Source organism: Pithys albifrons, chromosome 19 (genome assembly GCF_047495875.1).
Source record: "Pithys albifrons albifrons isolate INPA30051 chromosome 19, PitAlb_v1, whole genome shotgun sequence".
In the NCBI taxonomy this organism is placed as follows: domain Eukaryota; kingdom Metazoa; phylum Chordata; class Aves; order Passeriformes; family Thamnophilidae; genus Pithys; species Pithys albifrons.
The window spans coordinates 9,677,423-9,698,468 of record NC_092476.1 but is presented as its reverse complement, the minus strand read 5'-3'; the positions used below and the strand labels follow the sequence as shown (position 1 = coordinate 9,698,468).

At 50.9% G+C, this 21,046-nt stretch overlaps 1 protein-coding gene across 1 annotated transcript in view; it reads right to left on the bottom strand.

Annotated features, from left to right (window-relative positions):
- HS3ST3B1 (heparan sulfate-glucosamine 3-sulfotransferase 3B1) overlaps positions 1-12,748 on the bottom strand; it is a 31,503-nt gene extending 18,755 nt beyond the window's left edge. The window contains exon 1 of the mRNA XM_071573695.1: positions 12,114-12,748. Coding sequence (XP_071429796.1) covers positions 12,114-12,556 — 443 coding nt within the window. The 5' untranslated portion in view covers positions 12,557-12,748. The remainder of the gene's footprint in view (positions 1-12,113) is intronic.
- Positions 12,749-21,046: the final 8,298 nt, after the last annotated feature.

The window sequence follows — 21,046 nt, the reverse complement described above, 5'->3', positions numbered from 1 at the left end:
ACTCATTACCCTCAGCATCCCAGCAAGTGGGTCAAGACTTTAAAATTGGTTTAGGACTTTATTCCCAGCTGAGACACCCAATTAACTCCTTAAAGTCTCCCACTTCCTTCCCAGAAGGACCTGAACCATCAGTAATGGGGACACTGGCCAGGTCAGCATGACCCCCCTTGGGATGAGCTATATTTGCCACCCACTGGAACAAAAGGCCTGGCAAATTAATACACCGGTGATCCTCTCAGTACTGATCCCTAAATGCATTTTAACACAAATGGGATTGTCACCTCAACTCATTTGTTAATGGATTTGTGATTTGCACTCATAAAGGAGTGGTGCTGGAAATTAAGATCTCTCCCTGGAAAGCAGATCAGGGCAGTGAGACATTTGTCCAGAAAGGGATTTTTTTACCCAGCACATCTCTAGTCAGGCCAGGATGAACCTCCTGACTCTCTCTCTATTCTTCTTACATCCCACACCAAACGTTAAAGACAGAAAATAAAATTAAGTTCCTCGACAAAAAAAACCCCCACAACTTTGTCCATTGAGGCAATCAAGGTTTGTGGTGCTACCACATCTCAAGGTGATGCTGCAGGACTCAGGGCAGAGCAGAAGGAACCAAACCAGCCTTGGGAAGGAGAGAAATTCCCAGCAAAGGAGGGAGACAGGCACCAATTAGGGAAACATGAAGGAGCAGGTCTGTCTGCAGGCTGCTCCTCCTGCCCCAGTCATTACGTGGGATCGTGACGTGGTCAAAAACAGTACACGAAATACAGTCAAGAGCTCTTTAAGGAGCAGGCTCAGCTGGTGGAGATGCTCTGCTCAAGTACAACAGATGCAAAGCACTGCTTCTCATTAAAAAGGTATTCACATAATTAGAGACTTCACTTCACCATACCAATGATTTGATCTCGTCCAGAGCACTCAGCCAGCATTTAAGAGGGCTCTCCATTCCTTCTTCCCACTTCTGACTGCTTGGGTTGTCTTTGTGTGTGACTCTGCCCACCTCCTCACACCCCACGTGCTGTGATGGCAGGTCCCTGGCTATGGTGACAACCATGAAGGACCTTATGGAGCAAAACTACGCAGGTCAAAATCCATCAGCAACCCTCAGCACCTTAACTTGCTTCCATCAAGAGCTGATTTCATTCCAGAGCCTGCCATGGGGCTGAATTATCCCCAAATTCTTCAAGCCCTTCTACATAAAGAGCAGAGTGGGCTGATCTTCCAAGGGTTTGGAGCACAACCCAAGTGAAATGACTTTTCCCTGAACACTGAGGACTCTGAATGACAGCTATTGTTATTCAGATGAAACCAAGTGTCAGATTAACAAATCAATGGGCATAAGAGATATAAAATGGCTGACCACTGAAGCCTTTCAAATACCCAAACCTGTGGATGAACCAAATGTGAATTGTAATTGACTCACCCGCACCTTTGATCTCTACACCCTTGGGCTCCTAAAGAGACAGCCCAGCCCCCTCTGACCCGGGCTGAACCGAGTGGGGACTCCATTGTGAGGCCTCACAATGTCATTTCTCTCTGCCTCCAACCCCTGGACATAGATCCAGCCTGGGGTTTGGGCAGTGAGACCAGCCAGCTCTGCCTTGGAGGGTCAGTGGAGCTGGAGATGGACAACCTGAAACACAACCTCTCCTATGGAGCCCATCGCCCTGGGCACCTCCTCCCCCCAGTCCCCAGCCCCAGTGATGGCTCTGTGTCAGCTGGATGTGCATAAGGAAAAGCTCTGGGAAGCAGCAGGAAGGACCCTGGATAAAGTGTGGGCAGTGCTCACGCTCGTTCCCCCACTGCTCCCAGGGCCAGACGTGGGATCTGTTCTGTTTTCCAAGGATTTCCCTGTGCAAAGCCAAGGATCAGACTTTGCTGATGGGTTCATGGCATGCACGTGCCCCTACTACAAAACCTGGGCTGATCTGGAAGTGCTGGAAGCTGCTCTGCTCTTCTCCAACTGCCTCATCAGCACATTATCACCTATTCCTCATTAAGAAATGTGATTTGTAATTTTCTTCAAGGTGTTTCTGCAGCTACACTGAAATTAACCCAGAGTTTAAACAAATGTTATCCCTATATTTTCACTTTTGGGTTTTGGAGTGAGTTTTGACCAGTTTCAGTTTTAGACAATAGAAGAGACAAAAAAAACCACAAAAAAGCATAATTTTAGATCCTGTACAGATCTCAGCTCCCCAGGAGTCACAAGGCAAGCAATGGTTTTGGTTTAGTTTCAAGCCTCATTACAAACTTCAAGTAGCTGTACCTCTTCCAGTAACCCAGCCCAGCTTATTCTTCCACCTCCATGCTGCAAAACCCGCCACAAATGTGCTTTTTGAGGAAGTTTTGAACCCTTCCCTGCAGTATCCCCTCCACCGTGGAGGGGAACAACCAGCCCATCTCAGCTCTTGCTAAGTGAGGTTGAAAGCAAGAGGAGTTTTGGAATGCCTGTTGCTGAAGGCAAATCCCAGCAGCTCTTCCCAGCGCCGGGCTATTCCCAGCATCAGGCACCAGCACAGAGCGAGCGATCCGCGCCAGGCGGGCACAGACTTGGTACGTGTCCTGCCCTCCCGCACCAGCAAAAGGAGTGAGTTCGATGGGGGAACTGGGTGAGCTGGGAATCCACCGGGCAGGCTTTACTCTGCCCCCATCATTTTTGGGCTCAGCCCCAGCTGTGCAGCTGCTTTACCCACCTGGCGAGCCCTGCTGGGCCGGCCGAGCCCGCGACAACTGCAGGGCTCACCCGCGGGGGAAGAGGAAGATGCGGGGAGGAAGGCGGAGAGGAGGGAACTCTGGGGGCTCTTAATCTGCTTTAGGACCACGTGAGCTTTGTGTTTATATATAGCTGAATTAATTATTTCGCCGCATTTAGCAGTGCGACCTTGGGCCCGTGCGCGGGGAGCGGCGGTGCGGGCAGGGCAGGCGGCCAAGGCGCCGGTGCGTGCCGAGACACCGCGCGGGGCCCGCGGCTCCTCCCGCGCGTCCGTCCGGCTGGCCGGGCAGCGCCAGCCTGTAATTACCAGCCTTAGGAGCAGACAGCAGCTCCCGGCTCCTCTCGGCTTGCAGCAAACCCGCGTTGAAACCCTAACCGGCTATTCCACTTCTGCTTTGGCAAGGCTGGTATCTTCCTTCCCTGCCTCAACACCCCCCTATTAGCTATTCCCTCTGCTTTTCCAAATGCCATGCAGACAGCCCAAGGCTCATCAGCTACCAGACCAGCTCCAGAGGGAAATTAAAAGAAAAAAAACAATAAAAAGAAGTTACAAGCTTTGTCTTAAGTTGCAACAAGTGCACTGCGCTGGGAAAAAGGAAGGAGATGGGCTTTGCTAAGCGTGTCCTGGAGAAGCGGCAATGTCCGGGCTGCCTGGATCTTTGCTGCTCACTTGGATTGGTCCAGCCATGGTGAAGTCGGGGCAGGTGCCCAGGAATGCTCACAGACACCCCTGGAGAAGGGGCAGTGCCCGGGCTGCCTCTTTGCTGCTCACTTGGATGGGTCCAGCCATGGTGAAGCCGGGGCAGGTGCCCGGGGATGTTCACAGACACCCCTGGAGAAGGGGCAGTGCCCGGGCTGCCTCTTTGCTGCTCACTTGGATCGGTCCAGCCATGGTGAAGCCGGGGCAGGTGCCCGGGGATGTTCACAGACACCCCTGGAGAAGGGGCAATGCCCAGGCTGCCTCTTTGCTGCTCACTTGGATCGGTCCAGCCATGGTGAAGCCGGGGCAGGTGCCCGGGGATGCTCACAGACACCCCGCTGGCCCCAGGTGAGACCTTCGTGAGCTTCCCCCATCCCAACCCCCTCGCGGAAGATGGGACAGCCCCGGCACTCGGGGGACCAGCTTGGACCCGGCACAATTCACTGAATGTGTCCCCGGAGGTGCGTGCGGGGGGGTCAGAGCAGAGGCTCAGCACCTCCATCAGGCAGCACGTTCTCTCCAACACGCAGAGCAGAGTCGCGGGGTCCCTCTGCCATTCAGGTTCAGTGCCAGCACTCCCGGCCACGCGTCCAGCCCAGCTGAGGACCGTGCACAGCCACTCCGCGACCAAGGGCTGGGACACACCTCCTGTTTACTCCAACACCCCCTGCTTTCCTTCCAAACCTAATACACCTTTAGAAAAACAAACCGAAGGCGTGCCAAAGCTGCAGGCCTTGCCAGTTCTTAAACAAATATTTAATAGCTGAATGAAGCAGCAGAGCACTTTGTAAGACGCCAGGGTTTCGTCCTCCCCCTAGTGACGGGAGGATCTCCGAGTCCCCCATCGCCGAGCTCGGCCACCGCTGCAGCCCCCAGGCCCTGCTCCAGATCAAAAATATTAACGCCATTTAACCCCAGAGCAAAGCTTTCCTCACGTTTCAGTGCTCTTTTACCAAATCAACATAATTATAAAGATTTCCTACACCTCCCTGTGCCACTCGCTGCACTTCATAGACTTTCACATTTTAAGGCAAGTTTGTGTTCCATACTCAAGAGAGGCTGTGAACTCAGGGCTTCAATATAAAGCTGCTTTACCGAAGCTGATAATTGTAATGGGTTTTGGCCTCTGTGGGAACACTTTCTGTACCCACAGTCACACGGATACACATCAAGAGGCTGATCCTGGAGCCCTCCCCCAGGCAGAGTTTTGGACTGCATTAAACACAGCCACATCTGGGGACCTGGTTCAGTCTTGGCCATGACAGGTCACTGAAGACTCATCTCATCAGATCAACTTCCCATGTGAAAAGTGTATTTTCTAAAGGAAATTGGGGTTCTAACTCCAGCCATACTCAGTACTGTCAGAGCATGTTTGTGGCAGTGCAGAATTTGGCCTTGTGTTCACTTTCAGGAAGGGTCTATAAAATATATACATCCACCTATAATGTTATACATCAGCATATAAAATGAAAGCCTGTGCACAATTCTCACTCTGTTCTGGAAGAGCTGCCTGTTGTGCTGCCAGGAACACACACCGGAGGGGAAAGGCTGTGCCAGTTCCAGGGAGAAGTTACAACTGCTCATTTTTATTATAAACCAGCCACTTTGGTGGATTCACAGAAACCCCCAGCACTACCAGCAGAGAGGACTGGCCAGATGACAGCTCTGGCCTAAGGAATTTTAGCAGCACAAGACTGACAGGCAGAGGGATAAAGGAGGATCACCCCCCAGCACAGTTTAGCAAAGCTGGGCTCTGTGGGTGACTCTGTACAAGCCACATGGAGGGAAGGGTCAGCCACACATGGCCCTGCACCCCAGACTGGCTGCAAATTAAATTGTGGGTCAGACCTGCTGCCAAATAGAGCCATGACTCCCTTGATGCCAGAGCTAAGTCACAACAACCCTCTGTAGAGATGTTCTTCCTGCCTCCCTCCCTTTTCTCTAGAGAGAGGAGAAAACTGAACTGCTGCTGGAGCAGGGTAGTTCCAGGGCGTTTCCAAGGAGGTTAACACAGACATCAAGCATTTAGCAGAACATGGCATTATTTTTCCCTAAATAAAGTTCTCCTGGCCTCCACGTGGCAGGGCACTGCCATACTCACATTTTGACAGAAAAATTAAAAAAGTGGAATTATTCATTTGCTAGAAATCAATGTGAGAACTTCTGCCAGCAGCACTTCTATACCTATTTTCCTCTAACATTATCACAAACATCATCTCAAACCTCAAACTCCCAAGTTTCTGGTCCTCTCCGAATGACTCCTGTGGCCAGAGTTTGGGCAGCCAAGCAAGGTGGGTCACAGCTCCCACAGGTCCCTCCTCACCTCCCAGTATGAGGGCACCAGGTGCTAAATCACCGAGTCCACTTTCCTCTTTGGTCTTTAAAGGTGGCACCAGGAGAGATTGTCTCCTTTCTACCACCTTTATGAATGAACTAAGTTCCACTGCACACCACAGCTGAGCAGTCCCCACCATTCCCAGGTGGAGAGATCACAGAATCACAGAATGGATTGGGTTGGAAAAGACCTCCGAGATCATCAAGTCCAACCCTTGGGCCAACTCCAGTCCCTTTACCAGATCATGGCACTCAGTGCCACGGCCAAGCTCAGCTGAAAAACCTCCAGGGATGGGGCATCCACCCCCTCTCTGGGCAGCCCATTCCAATGCCTGAGCACTCTCTCTGGAAAGAGTTTTTTCTGCTCTCCAACTTCAGTTTCCCCTGGCAGAGCTTGAGCCCATCATGCCCCCTTGTCCTATTGCTGAGTGTCTGGGAGAAGAGACCAACCCCCACCTGGCCAGAACTTCCCTTCAGATATCTCAAGACAGACTTCCACTTCTTGTCTGACCCCCACCATGATGCAGTGCCCTTCTCAACTTGTCTCTGGCCTTGCAGCCACCTCTAGACTGGGAACAACTCCCTGCTGGCAAAGTTATGCCACCAGTAAACCCCTGTCCCGAGTTAACCCTCCCTTCCCTTTGAGCCGGCTGATAACCAATATATTTCATCACAGGACCTCTTGTTTCCATGAAGAAAGCCAAGAAAAGGTCCATTTACTTTCTTGCCTTCTGGGTGCTGCGGGGCTGAGCAGCTTTAAATAGCACAAGGTGTTTCTTGTGAGCTCATGAAACACACAGGGAGCTGCTGAAAGCCCTGGAATTGCGATGGCGTGGGCAAGCCCCGGTACAGTCATCAGCAGCAAGTCAGGACCCAGCACAGCACTTAGTCATTTCACACAAACTAAGGAAGAAGCCTCTCCTCCAGCCCCTCCTCACACACCACATGGTGACAACAGGTAGCAGCAGATAGCCCCTGACCCCCTAATTACACCACTGAAACAACTTGCCCTGCTATTTGTTGCTCTTTGAGCCCATATGTTGCCCATCCCACATGGCCTGACCCATTCATTATCCCTTGAACCCACTGATCACCCACGGTCACACCACCAGGAGACACGAATCTCATGCTGAATGAACACTAAATGAACACTTCTTCCTACTTGAGATAGATTAGAAGCCCCAAATCCAGCCTTGAGTGACCAGAGCAGCTCAGCAAGAGAAGCCTGAAGGGAGGACAATCCCATCATCAGGCAGATTGGAAATACAGCCCCAAAGAACGGTGGTTTGGGCAGGGTTTTTATAACCACCGCACCCAGGGCTCGCTGGATGCTTTGGAAAACAAAGCCTTGACTAGAAGCGCCTTGAGATATCCAAAGCTTGGTGTGTGTTACAGACATCTGCCATGGCCCACTTGAAAAGAAAAAAAAAAAGAGAATAAATGCCAAGCCCAGAGCTGAGCCCGTGGGTTTTCATTCCCATCGTTCTCATGCCAAGGCGCACAGCGCTCCCCGGCAGGCCAGGCTAACACGATTAGCCAGGCAGATCCACCACCCGCATCCGTCACCCCCAACCCTTGGTCAACTTTGAAAAGTTCAGCAGCTCAACAGGTGAGGCCATGAAACCCGAGCAGGGCAGACAATGTGGTCCCCCCCCCAGCGTCGTGCTGGGAAGAACTTGTCACGTGCGTCATATCGGGCAACATGCTTGAAACAGAGCAGTGCACTGAAACCCCAGCAACACGAATAATCTTTGCCATCTGTTTGAACAACTCAACCCTCCTCAGATCTAGAGGAATGATCCCATGCAAACACAAGGGCCTTGCTGACTGATTATAGCAGCCCAGCCCTTCTTTTTTGGGGCCATTTTCTTCCCAACATTGCACAGTGGTTAAGATGCATAGTGGGGAGCCACTGCAACGGCCAAGGGGACACTGAATGCTGTGTAGGTTTGGAGAGGACCATTAAAAGTCCCCACTTGCTAAAGCAGAACACAGTCCAAGGCCAATAGCTGATTTTCAAACTTTTTTTTACATCAAGAAAACAAAATCTCAAAGGCAAAGTTGTTTGGCAAAACCATCCCAGAAAACACAACTGTCCTTCAGGACACGCTTATTCCAGCCCAGCCCAGCTCACAGGAACGCTCTGGAGGAACCAGTCTCTGCTCAGGTGCAGTCATTTACTCCCAAAGTCCAGTTGGGAGAAATGGGGCTGTTCCCAAACTTCCTGGGGCCCACAAACCTTGTGCCACCCAGTGGAAACCAACACATTGAGTGTTGCAAGGGCTCGGCTGCGTCCGCGCTCCGGGTCCGTGCCCGCCGGGGAGGCTGCAGAGCACTGTGGCAAGTAAGCAGCAGGTATTAAACCCTCCCTAAAGCTGAGATTATAGAGAATGACCAAACACAAAGGGTGAAACCCTGCCCTGCTCAAGATTTGGTGCAGCAAGGCCTTCACCCCGAATTTTAACCATCATTTCCTTATTCTTCCCTTGCTCCCAGCCTGGCCTGTTGCAAGAACCATCTCGCACCCCCACAGGCTCCTTGGGGGAAAAAAGGGGGGAAAAATAAAAAAAAAAGGCAGTTTCTTCTGATTCAGGAATTGCTGTGAAACAGCACTTTGCACATTAAGGTCCCCAGTGCTCATTTAGATGATTTGGAACTCTAAGAAATGCGTGTTTGAAGCAGTTTATTGCCCAAGATCGGATCACAGGGCCTGATCCTGCTGACCCAAACCACCCAGTCTCGGTAAGGAGAATGAACTAAGGCAACTTAGGAAGACAAAGCACCAGCACTTTAAGAATTTTCCATTGAAAAAAATAAATAAATTAAAGAAGGAAGAAGGAAAAGAAGTGTCCCTGCTGCCCTGCTAGAGGCAGAGGAGCTCGGTGCAGCCCTGCTGTCGTGGTTACAGCCGGCACAGCCACGGCACAGGGTGCCCAGCAGAGAGCTACAGACTTGAAATATAAATCAGTGATGGTGAGTAGGGCTGGGAACGCCCAGCCCAAGGCAGGAGGGACTGGGTATTACAGCCCACTGAGCTGAAAATAATTAAAAAAAAAGGAAAAACCCAAACCACGTAACACAACATGATTTTTTTCTTATATTAATTATAGGACAAGAGGCTTTAAGGTCCCAAGGCCATTTCAAAATGCATCACTGTTGAATCCAATAAAGAAAATACTAAATGAAATTCAACAACTGATTTTTTAGGCTTGCAAGAAACATTTTCTCTCTGCCATCAAGTCCTACAGTAAACTCCAAAGAGAACAACAAACATCCCCACGGGCTGCTCGGCCGGGCAGTCGGACACACAGATCAGAATTCCCGACTGCTCTGAAGAGGGAACTTCTCTACTATCCCAAAATTTCAGGCACTACTTAAAATTCATTTGCAATAGTGGCTGGACCCCGTTTCTCCTCTGTCATGGTACATAATTTCACTCAAGGCAGTTCACACACTGTATTTGTTACCGGGGGGAAACCCCACAATGTGTGTGCAAAAGTTACCTCACTATCGAAAAAAATAATTTAATTTTTTCCCTCTTTTTCCTCTGCTTTTCAGGAATGGTGGTCAGCACCACTTGGTGCTGTTTTGCCTTTTCACACAAAGGAAACAAACCCCTGGATTTGCTTTCACTTGACAGAAAAAGGAGCAAGGAAAAAGTTTGTGTTTTCTCATTCAAAAGTTATCTTCTATGGATGAAAACTTTAAGCAGACATCAGTACTTAACACAAATACGATTAATTGCAAATATCCCCCAAAATAAGAATTATTCAAGCTAAATAAGCAAATTCATGATGCTTTCTGCATCTTGGGAATCTGCAAAAGCACATCTTGGAAATCTGCAAAAGCACATCTTGGATGGCACAAACAACTTAAACAAAAACTCCTGAGAGATACGACCAAATTTATTCAGTTGACTAAAATACACTTTTAATGAGATGGGGGTCAAAAATTGCATCCTCATTTCAAAGCCAGTCTGCTGGATTTACACTGAACACACAGAGTGCTGAGGACACAGTAACCCCCCAGTTCCAAAGTTTATTCGATTAGTGCAGAAGCATCTGAAAAACAGGGGCGAGGCTTGCCCAGCTCACTGAGTGACACCCCGACCTTTTAGAGCTTCTTTAACGCAATGGGTTTGGGGCCATCAACAAGAGAAAACAAACGCATCTCCTTATTGACACCAAGATAATAAATAAAAGGCTCCTTAGGGCTGGGAGAAGTGAGCGTGTTCTTGAGGAGTGCTGAGAAGGCAAGATTCACCCAAGTCGGTGGGAGTTTGGAGTTACTACTTTTACAGGATCTGATTCCTACTGCCAAAATTTACAGGAACAAACTTCTGCACCTAATTCTAACCAAGTTAGAAATAATGCATAATATATAAACAACTTGTCTGTTGTTTTCATCCTCCCACATGTATTTTGCATTATTTAGTCCCCCCTAATTGACCTGGGTCCCTGTTCCCCAGGCAGCCAGACACACTCCCATCCTCGGGCTGAGTCACACACCACTGATTTCAGGAGTTTCAGCATCACTCGCACTGCCTGCCTGGGAGCATCACCATTCAGACCTCAGGATTTGTTGTGTTTCTGCTAAAACAGCATAAACACTACTGAAAAACTACAGTGTGTTTGCAGGGAAAGGGCCTGCACTGCTTGAAATTCAGCAGCTGATCGGGTAAAACTTTAAGAAGTTAATCACAACTTTGATACTTGTTCTCCAAATTTAAAAATAACATGTATCCTTTAAATATTGACATTCGTCCACTGCATCTGGGATAACAGATGAATGTAATCATAAGCATTACTCTCTCCTTCTCCCCTTCCACCTCTTACTTGTAAAAGATTAATCAACCATTTTATGGTCTAATTTAGGTGCCTAATTAAAAACAGAGTTCAACACGTACAATACCATTTTGCTAATAAATCCTGACAGGTCTTTTGCTCTGTTATATGCAAGTTCTCCTTCAAAATGGGAGATTAATACTTTTTCAAACCCAGCTGAATTTATAAAGGTTTCATCTGGGTCGCTGTGGGACGACGTGCTGTATCCTCCACCAAACTGACAGAATTTCCTAAAACGAAACAGCTTCCAGAAATGACTTCCTCCTCGCCAGATCTTATCCTGCACTCATTTCACTAACTGCGGAGGGATGGCAACATTAAAAAAGAGACATAAACCTAATCGGACTTGCCGGCTGGGAGTTTCAAGACTACAAAGAGGTTACACTTTGTAACTTCAGAGCTCTCATCTAGCTTCAAAGTTTCCATCTCTGCTCCTTGAGCATTCCTGTAAACACTCAGTAGAAAGACATATTCAAAATATTCTTGATAAAGTAACTTCAATGGGAAAAGGATGAAAAGACACCGAAACGCGGCTCGCCGTGTCCGACCGCGCTTCTCCTCCGCGCCCACCGCGCCCACCCGCACACAGACATCCCGCACGGGGCTGCTCCTCGCTAAATCACTTGGAATTACATCCATCCTTGCAGGATGCAAGCCAGGAATTTATCATTTTCTCCCAGTTCAAAGGGGTCAGCCCGTCCCCGACGCGCCCGTCACCCACCGCACCCAGCGCCGGGCGGACGATCGCGACCTTCGGCGATCGCGACCTCGGGCGATCCATCCGCTCCCGAGATGATTACGGGGTAGGAGAAAAGTTAACGGAGACGGAGCGCGGGGAGAGAGCGAGGAAGTTTTATCTGGAACGCGGAGCTGCCGCCTGCCAGTCGCGGCTGCCGCTGCGCTCCCGGGACGGGTCAGAAACCGTCCAAATGCCTCAAAAAATCCCTGAACGCGTCAATGCCCTCCAAAAGGGTAAAAAAAAAAAAAAAAGAACAAAACAACCAACCAAAAAACCCCAACCGAAAACAAAACCAAAAAAACCTAAAGGGGACAACCCCCATCCCAACGGGTCAAAAAAACCCCCAAACCAAATGGGTCAAAAGACCCCAAATCTGCCGTTGCCGAGTGCACCGCCCGCCAGCCCGTGCCGACCCGAGGACACACCACTCATCCCTCAGCAACACCCCGAGCAAAGCGCTCCAGCAAAAGCCCTGGAAGCACAGCGAAATAAGAGCGTTTGAGAACATCAAATTGATAGTCAACCTTTATATAAAGATTAAATAGGATTTCGCTCGCGTCAAACCAGCGGACGCCCCGCTGCCTCCTGGGCTAACGGGGAGCGCAAGTTGTGCGCTGGGTTTACTATATTTTTTAGGGGTTATTTTTTTCGGGGGGTGCCTTTAGCGGACTTGGCTCCGGGCGCTCCCAAACCTGCTCCGGAGCCCGCGGCGGCCGCACCTCCGCACCGGGGCGGGGAGGGCAGGACAGGGGGGACCCTCCGGCCCGGCCCGGCCCGTACCTGTACCAGGCGAGTCCCCGCTCGTAGTTGCGGTCGAAGAAGTGGGGCTCGGCGCCGACGGCGCGCACGTCGGGGTGCACCCGCAGGAACTCCAGCAGCGCCCGCGTCCCCCCTTTCTTCACGCCGATGATGATGGCTTGCGGCAGCCGCTTCGTGCCGGAGCCGTTGAAGAAGCTGGAGATGGGGCTGGCGGCGTCGGGCGCTGCCCGCTGCTCCTCCAGGCTGCTCTCCTCGCCCGGCTCGCCCGGTGGCAGCGCGGGCAGCGGAGGGGCGGCGCGGGGCGGCGCGGGAGAGCCGCGAGCAACCAGCCCGGCGCAGGAGCCGGCGCACGAGTAGAACATGTAGAGCCAGAGGAAGAGCATGATGAAGAGCAGCAGCAGCCTCCGCCTCAGCGGCGGCAACGCGACGGGGACATCGAGGCAGCGGTTCAAGCGCTGCCCCATGTGCCCGCGGGCGCGCAGGGATGCATGGCTGGAGCCCGCCCGGCTCGGCTCGGCTCTGCCCGGCGCCTCATGGGCACTGCGCGGAGCCTCAGCACGGCCCCATCGCCGAGCACCCGGCGCTGCCGCCCGCCCAGCGCCGCTCCCGCCGCCGGCAGCGCAGCCAAGGCAGCGACGGGGCGGGACACGGGAGCGGGGACGGGCAGCGCCCGCAGCCTATGGCAGGTGCGGGTTGGAGCATAATGAGATGGGGAGGAGCGAGGCGGGGCAGGGGACGCGCTCATTGGTCGAGGATGACGGCGGGGATCGTCCCGTCGGGGTGGTTTAGTCGCCACCGCCGTGCCGGGGTTGCCCGTGGGCGGCGAGCCCCGCAGAGGGCTGTGTGCTATACATGCGGTGCCAGGCTGGGATTTCCCGTTCTCTATTCCTCCATGGCTGCTGGGAATCGCCCGCGGGGGCATCAAAGTGTTGGTGGCATCCCAGTCAATTTTTTCCTCCTCCTTATTCCGAAAATATTTGGATATAAGGTCTGCGGGGAGACCTTAATGTGATCTTTCAGTACCTAAAGGGGAATTATAGGGGAGGTGGGGAAAAGCTTCTTAGCAAGGACAAGGGATAGTGGTTTTAAACTGGCAGAGGACAGCGTTAGAATAGATAATGGGAAGAAATTCTTTTACAATGAGAGTGGTAGAACATTGGCACAGGTTGCCCAGAGAAACTGTGGCTGCCTCATGCCTGGAAGTTTTCAGGGCCAGGCTGGACAGGGCTTGGAGCAACCTGGGATAGTGGAAGGTGACCCCAGGGAGTTGGAATTGATGGCATTTAGAGGTCCCTTCCAACCCAAACTATTCTGTGATTCAGTGATGTCCCCACTCTTTGATGAGCAGGATTTTCTGTCACACTGTATTTTCTGAAATCGCTCCCTGTACAAATTCCTGGCGAGATCTGCCCCTGTTCAAGCACCAGGAGTAGCATGCAGAGACTAAAACCACCACAGCAGCCCCTGAAAGTCAAACTGAGAGCATCTGGCTGAGGAAACTCTTCCCACAACACCATCAGCTCTGGGACCCTCCTTTCCAGGACCAGATTATCCTGCTGTTCTCCAAGGAGCCAGTGGGGGCTTTGCAGACTCCATGGAAGTGCCGTAGTCAGCACTCACCCAGCAATCACGTAACTTACAGCTCAAATGTGTGTATGCAGTTTTAAATTTTTGTATAGAATTTGCTGCTTTCAGAGCACTTTTTCTTTGAGGGCAGAACCGGGTTTTGCTGGAACCTCTTTATTTTATTTTTGACTTTTCCTCCAAACAAGAGGCAAATATTTTCCCCATGAAGGGCCTTGATTTTGTGTGTCAAAAGTGATAACATGATGCTGATGTCTTCACATATCAGTTTTACATCAAGATGTGGAAGAGTGAATTGTTTCCAATCACACTGGCTTGGTGATCTCATAAAATAATTCCAAACTACAAACTGGAGTTTGCAAACTAATTAGAACAGGCAAATTGAGGGGAAATAAAGGAAAATAAGGTAAATAAGATCTTGAGAGGTTTATAATTTCTCTAAAAGATGCTCAGTGAGTTAACACAGAGCTTGGGCCGCCCAAACCCCCATCAGTTCTGGTGCCACTAGTCCCAATTCTTCCCAGGACCAGGGCTTTGCAAAGCAGATTTATTTGGGAATGATGCAAGGAAAACCTTTGTACTTCAGCTGCAGAGTCAACAGCAAACAATTCCAAAGAATTTCTCTGCTGTGAGATAAAATAGAGAGCACTGCTGGGCTCTCTGTGGCGTGAAGGGTGATCCCAACCGAGCAGAGATGAAGTGCAGTGGCAGGAGGAGTTGCTTTGCAGTTTCCCTCTGTGTGCTGGCAGAGCTGTGCCAGCTGGCCTAGATGGGTAATTGTGAAAGGAATTAAAGAGGACAGTTCCAGGCAGTGCATGAATCACAGCTGTGGGCAGCAACCCTTCCACGGGTGACACGGGCTCCTCTCCTGCCCCCAGGTTTACTCACCTCTGCCCTTGGTGTTTTGTGCAATTCCAAATCCAAAACCTGCTGCTTCCACACACAGGTTGCTCCATTACACATTCCTACACCCATGAGCTAAGAGGGAAACCCTTCAGCTGGAATAATTCTCCTTGTTCCTTACATCCACCAGCACCAGCCAGGATAACATCAACAAAATGTCACAGAAAGTTTGGTTTAAGCCTTTAATATATGTCAGCTGTAGCTTGTAAAATTTGGATTGGCTTTTTAAGAAAAATAGCCCCAAGATAGGTTTTACTGTAATTGTATCTTCGGCAGTTGGACGTCAGGAGTTTTTCCCCAGGAATGGCAAATGGGTAAGTGATCAGAAACAGCAGCCAAGCAAAGGTAGGTCAGGAGGAGGGCTGAGCTCACCCTGGAGCAGGGGGTGTGGGCAAGGGAGGTTCTGACAAGCAGGCTGTGAACCAATTGTGTTTCCATCCTCCAGACTGCCCCACTGCCTCCAGCTGGAGCCCCACGGCTGCTTGGCAGGGCACTGGTCCCCTCTGTACCTGCTGTCACACCGAGAGCAGGACTCCAGCCTGGCCCAGCACCTGCTCTTGGCTCCTGGAATGTGCTCAACGTGCCACATGCAGCAGTTGTGGCAGGAGCCCCCACTCCTGGGGGCTCAGAGCAAAAACCTCCTGAAGGAACAGGATTAGAAGGGAAGGGACACAAGCAGAAATGCACAGCTGGGTTTGCCCCATGCCCTGCAGTCTTAAGGGTGGTTGTCTTATGGGTTGGTTAATCAATAACTAATTGAGCTGCATCAGTACCGTCTCCAGATCCCATTTCTTGATGATTGATTCATTAATTGATTGATTACACAGGTGGCACTGGGAAAGTGCAGCCCCTGACAAGGGGTCACAGTGGCACTTAGTGCAGCCCTGCTGAGATGGGCCTGGAGAGTGCCCAGCTCTGCAAAACACACTTGTTAAATCAGGGCAGAAAGCAGAGAAACCAGCACACCTTCGAGCTGAGATGATGGTTGCCCAGGGAAGCTGTGGCTGCCCCATCCCTGGAAGCATCTAGGGAGAGGTTGGACAGGGCTTGGAACAACTTTGGATAGTGGAAGGTGTCCCTGCTCATGACAGGGGATGAAGTAAAGGTCCCTTCCAACCCAAACTATTCTATGATTCTATGATGCAGCCCCCAAGGAGACAGGAAGGGTCAGGCCTGTGGCCTCACCTCACTAAATCCACCCTTGCAACCATGTGCTTTCCAGCATATTTTGGAGTCTGACACAAGGCAGCAGTTCCCAGTGCTGATCCTGTCCTTTTGGCTTGATGCTGAGTTTTGCCTTGTTGCTTTTTCTCTTCCCAGCTACAAAATCCGTATGTTTGAAGAACAAAGACTTCACACACAGCTCTTTAAAGATCTGCAGGAACCAGTCCTGCATGGGCAATAAATAGGAGCAGGTACCCAAAATCAAGCCAGGGTGCTCTTGGTCCCAACCAGACAGAAGGCAATTTCCTACCATGGTCATAGTTGTGTTTGGAGAAAAGTGAATCACCATTTCATGGTGTTAAAGAAGTGCACAATCACGGGCAAATGAGGCATTCTGGAGTGTGTAACCCTGCAGTGCTGTGGTGTACAGTGACCTGGCCAGACAGGAGGTGACCAGTCAACACCACTCCCTTTTTGTGAACATACAACACCCAGCACAGTGAGATGGAGGGCTTTGTTTTGGGGGTTTGGAATGCTTTTGTGTGTCCTCTTCCATACATATGTGTCTATAGTGGGGTTTTGTCCTTACTGCAACACTTTGAGATGTCCTCAGTCATCGGTCCATGCCCCAGCTCTTGTCCCCTTGCAGAGTTTCAGGGAGAGAGGTCCTGCACTTCTTTATTCCACTTCTTCTACCCTAAGAAGTCCTCAGTGCTCTCCCCTACCCTCCTCCATGCCACCAGTGTCCTTTGCAGTGCATCCTGTGCTATTCCAGAGCAGAGGGCAGCTGAGGATTGCAGATGGATAAATCTGGTGTGCCTGTCTGCAGCCTCCTCTCCACCAGTGCACCCATCTGCTGGGCTCACACTGATGTCACGATAGCGAGGTAAGAGCTGGGGGAAAGGGTCCAGGGCATTGGGAGATTCTGTCCTGAAAAACAAGTGTTAAGCCACAGAGGCACAGCTTGCAGGGAGTGTTCTGTGGGTCAGGACTGCTGGACCAGCAGCCACTGACCATCCCTGCTGCAAGCAAGTGGTGGGGCTGGGCCACCCAGAGGTGACAGGCTGCGGGGTGACCGTGGGTACCATCACTGGGACTCCAAACAGCTCAGCCACTGGCAAGACAAGTGCCCAGGGCTTTATGCAACTCCTCTGCACACAAGTCCAAGTGCCACACACTGCCCTAGAGCCCTGAGATGTGGCTCTGTAACCTCCATCAGTGCCCAGGGACATCCCAGGGACATCTCAGGGATGTCATTGCCTCTTGCAGTGTCCCCCTGCTGTGTCCCAGACGTGCCCCCACCGGGACCCTGGGCAGCACCGCTGTACAGATGTAAGAGGAGATCTTGTTTCTCTCAACCTGAAACCATTTCCTTTCCCCCACTGCCCTCCCTCCCCTTGCTCCCTAATTCGTCCCTGGGGTTTTAATATCTATTTCTCCAAGTGCCAGGGGCCAAATTTACTGCTCACATAACTGCACCGACTTCAATGGAGAAGAGCATTTAGGGTGCTCCAAGGAGGCGTAAGTAGGAGTGATGTGATGGAATCGAGTAAAGGAAAATATAGTCTGACTGTCAAGAAGAGTTTCCTACCAGTGAAATCTATAGACTGTGGAAGTTTCCCATGGGAATAAGCAGAAACCAAGTTGCTGAAGTCATTTTAAACCAGCACAAGAGAATAGGAAATCAGACCAGTGACTGGCCAGAAGGAAAGGAGAGATGACATAATGCAACTTCTCCTTCTCTAATTTCTGTGGCTGCATTGCTTTGTCCATGGAATTACTTTAATGCAACTGGATTTCTCCTTGTGTTTTGGGTGATGTGAAGGCTCTTGCTGCTTCTGGAGAGGTTTCAATTCCTCTGCTAAATTCTGTCCTGGATTAAGTAATACCCACTGCAGTCCCTGTTTGTTCTCATTCCTGCTCCTTGCAAACCTTCAGGTTTCTTTCCTGACTTACCTGAGCCTCTGGCTCTAGTTCTGTACTTATTGAGCTGTACAGGATGGTCCAACCACTGGCAATAGTGCCAGGCTCACCCAGGCCAACAATGCCACGTGGGGCTACAGAAGGTACCAGAAACAGAGCTGCAACCCACTGGCAAGCAGGAAAGAGCCCAGGGATAGAAATATTCCTACTTTCAGGGATCTTTCAGCTAGATTTTGGTAATCATCTGCTGGGAAATCATAAAGGAATGATTTCCATCATTATATATTTCCATCATTGTGTATTTTCATCATAAAGGAATGATTTTCACCGAGGCACACAGGGAAACAGCTTTGCCTGGGGACTCCTGGCTCTGATAAGTCCTGCCTGCCTAATTTGAGCTCTGTGGATAAACCCAGGGCTGCAGATGCAGTGGCCATGCCCTGCTACCACCCAGTGGCTTTGGCAACCTCTTGCCCACGGAACTTCCTAATGTATTTTTGAATGACTTCACATGTGCTCACCGTCTCAGCATTAGCAACTTAGAGCTCTACTGTGAGCAACCTCCTACCTCGCACAGTTCCCAGATAATTACAGATTAGAAGCGGCTAATTTTTATTTTTGTAAAGCTGTCAGAGATCTGTGTTTGTTATTATTGTCTCCTAGGTTGCCAGTTGCATAAATACATATGTAAAACCCCCTTTGATCTCTAAGTATAATGACACAGATTTATCAAATGTTTGCCTTTTTCTGTCTCTTCGAAAAGGCTGATTTATGGAGTGCAGTCCCTACCTCCCTTCCTCTCTTGAAATATGAAGTGTTTGTGAGCAGCCAAGGTAATATTTAATATCCTGCCAAGAATCCTTTGCACTTCCTAACAAATGAACTACAACCTAACCAAATGGTTCACATCTGTTTAGCCTCTTCTCCTTTTTAACTAAACAAATTAGCATTAGAATACCTGGGAGGCACACAAAGTCCCTTTCTAGATGACAGAACACAGACAATTATTAGCAAGGGGAGTAACTGTACTGAAAGGAGCAGGCATGGACCCAGCAGATGTTTTCACATCTCCTGTAGTGTCCATGAATGACCCTCACCACAGCAAACACACTGCCACGGCCTTTTGAAGTGGGTGAGGAGTCCATTCACAGTCCCCTTCTGAATGAAATTAAAGGCACTGGCCCCAGCGAGTTAAGTGTTCCATTTAAATCACTTCCAGCAAAGAAATATTTGGGTGGGGAGGGCTCTACCCCCACAAATGGCTGAAATAAAGAGCATTGCCCCACTCCTCCCCACCCACAGGCTCAGGATGATCAGGGGGCAACAGCCCTGGTTCTATTTCTGTTCTCACCAGTTGTTTCTCATCCCAAGAGCATCAAACCACCCAACTTCATCACTCTGCCTCTCTAGGAAAGAAGGTGTGATGGGTTATTGGGGTTTTAGGAGAATGAACATCTGCAAAGCACAGGTTGGATTATTACAGGCTCCTGCAGTCTGCACATGGGCAATTACAAACTCACACCCCTCCGACCACGAGGGGCCTTTCAAGCACCCCTGTTCCCGCTGGGGTCCCAAACACCTTTTAATCAGAGGTTCAGGAGGCGGGACGGGACGGGACGGGGTGAGACGTGCTCTGCTCTGAGCGCTCCGTTAATTGGATTCATCGCTGGAGGAGGGAGCCAAAGGAAACACGTGTTTTATTAGGGCTAACACTTAGCTTTTATTGTAAATGTTTGGAAAAAGAAAACACTCTAAGGCTTCACAGAGATACTGCTATTAATACATCATCCAAATAACAAGTGATTAAAACCAACAACAGCTACTATGAAAATGTGGCTTTGTAGCCCCGGACCGCATGGGACGCAGCCGGGAAAATCATTATGAACACACCAGCGGGGTGCAATTATAAATAAAAACAGCTCTATAAAGGCTACAAAAGCAACAATAATCAGTCCGGTCTGTGGTTTAGTGAGGGCTACAGACATTACGGAAGGTGCTATTTATTACCAGAGCCAGGGACAGCGCTGGATGAAGGGGTGCAACTTCAGGAGGAGTCAACAGAGGGAGTTCCCCGCCACGGCGGCCAAGCGAGACAGCCCGCACATCCCTCCAGCGCTCCGTGTCCCTCTGTCCGTCCGTCCAGCACGGTCTTCCTGTGGCCCCTGCTAGAGACAGGGATACAAAGGGCTGGCGGCGCTGGACAGGCTCGACAGCTCCGAGCTGTGCAGTCAGACAGTGTCTCAATCACGGGCACGGCTCCAAGGACAGACCCCAGCAAGGTTCAGCCCCTCCCGCAGGTCCCTCGTACAGCTGCGCTTCTTCCAGCGGGCTGGCTCCTCATCTCACCCACGGGCACCTCGCAAACACCCTCACGGGGCAATCCCTGCAAGAAACCCAGTGATGCTGCTCCCGGTGGGAGTGTGGGATGCAGCGCCAACGCCTTGCGGGTGCTGGGGGACTCCTGGGGCCACACCCGCAAGGCAGCAGTGACAGCGTGGAGGACAGACCCCAAAATAGACGCGTTTGTCATCTGTCGGCAGCCCTGGAAGCTCCTGGTGTCCCAGGGGGTGGGTACAGACCTACACCCTGCGCAGAGCTGTGGGTGAGTAGCACGGGAGAGAGAGAGACAGTGCGGGAACATCTGTCTGCAGCTGCTTCCCCTGCACTCGTCCCACTGCTCATTTTTGCAGCAAGGTGGGTTAATCAGCCTCTCTCCCAGTGTATTAACCAGCTGCTGGCAGTCCCTGCTCCCGGTGAAAGCCAAACGCAATGCAACAAGCAGGCCAGGGGCATCAGACTGGGGAGATGTAAATACTCCTCTCTGCTGCTGGGTGACTAAGTGGCCCTGGGCATCCCGTTCCCCCGGCATGCCTCGGTTTCCCTTTGGAGCTGCTGGGAGTGATTCAGGGCAGGGATGGCCAAGTGTGTCGGTCACCCGGCCCCTGGCGGCTCTGCAGGGCGAGGATTCGCATGAACCTCGGAGTTCAGCTGATAAACTCAAGCTGTTCCCTTCCCGGTCTGGATGCCGTCCAGCAGCTCCCCTGGAAGCACGGCGGAAATGCCTTAATCACCTCGTTTGCATCTCCGTTTCAAGTTTAATTTGATACAGTGCCTCCTCTCTCTGACAAAGAAAAAAAAAATAAAATCCCAAACATCTCCCAGCCGCACGAATCTTGATCTTTCTCCTTGTTCAGAAAACAAAAGACAGGTCCCTGTGCCAGACACTTCCTTGCAAATGAGCTTTGAGTGCCGTGCGTGTCTGCATCCTGCACCGGGAGGGGAACTGCGGTGGAGGAGCCCCTTGTGCCTGGCTGGGAGCTCTGCACTCCCCTGGCACCAGCCTGGCCTCCACCCACCCCACCTGCAGGGATGCCTCCTCC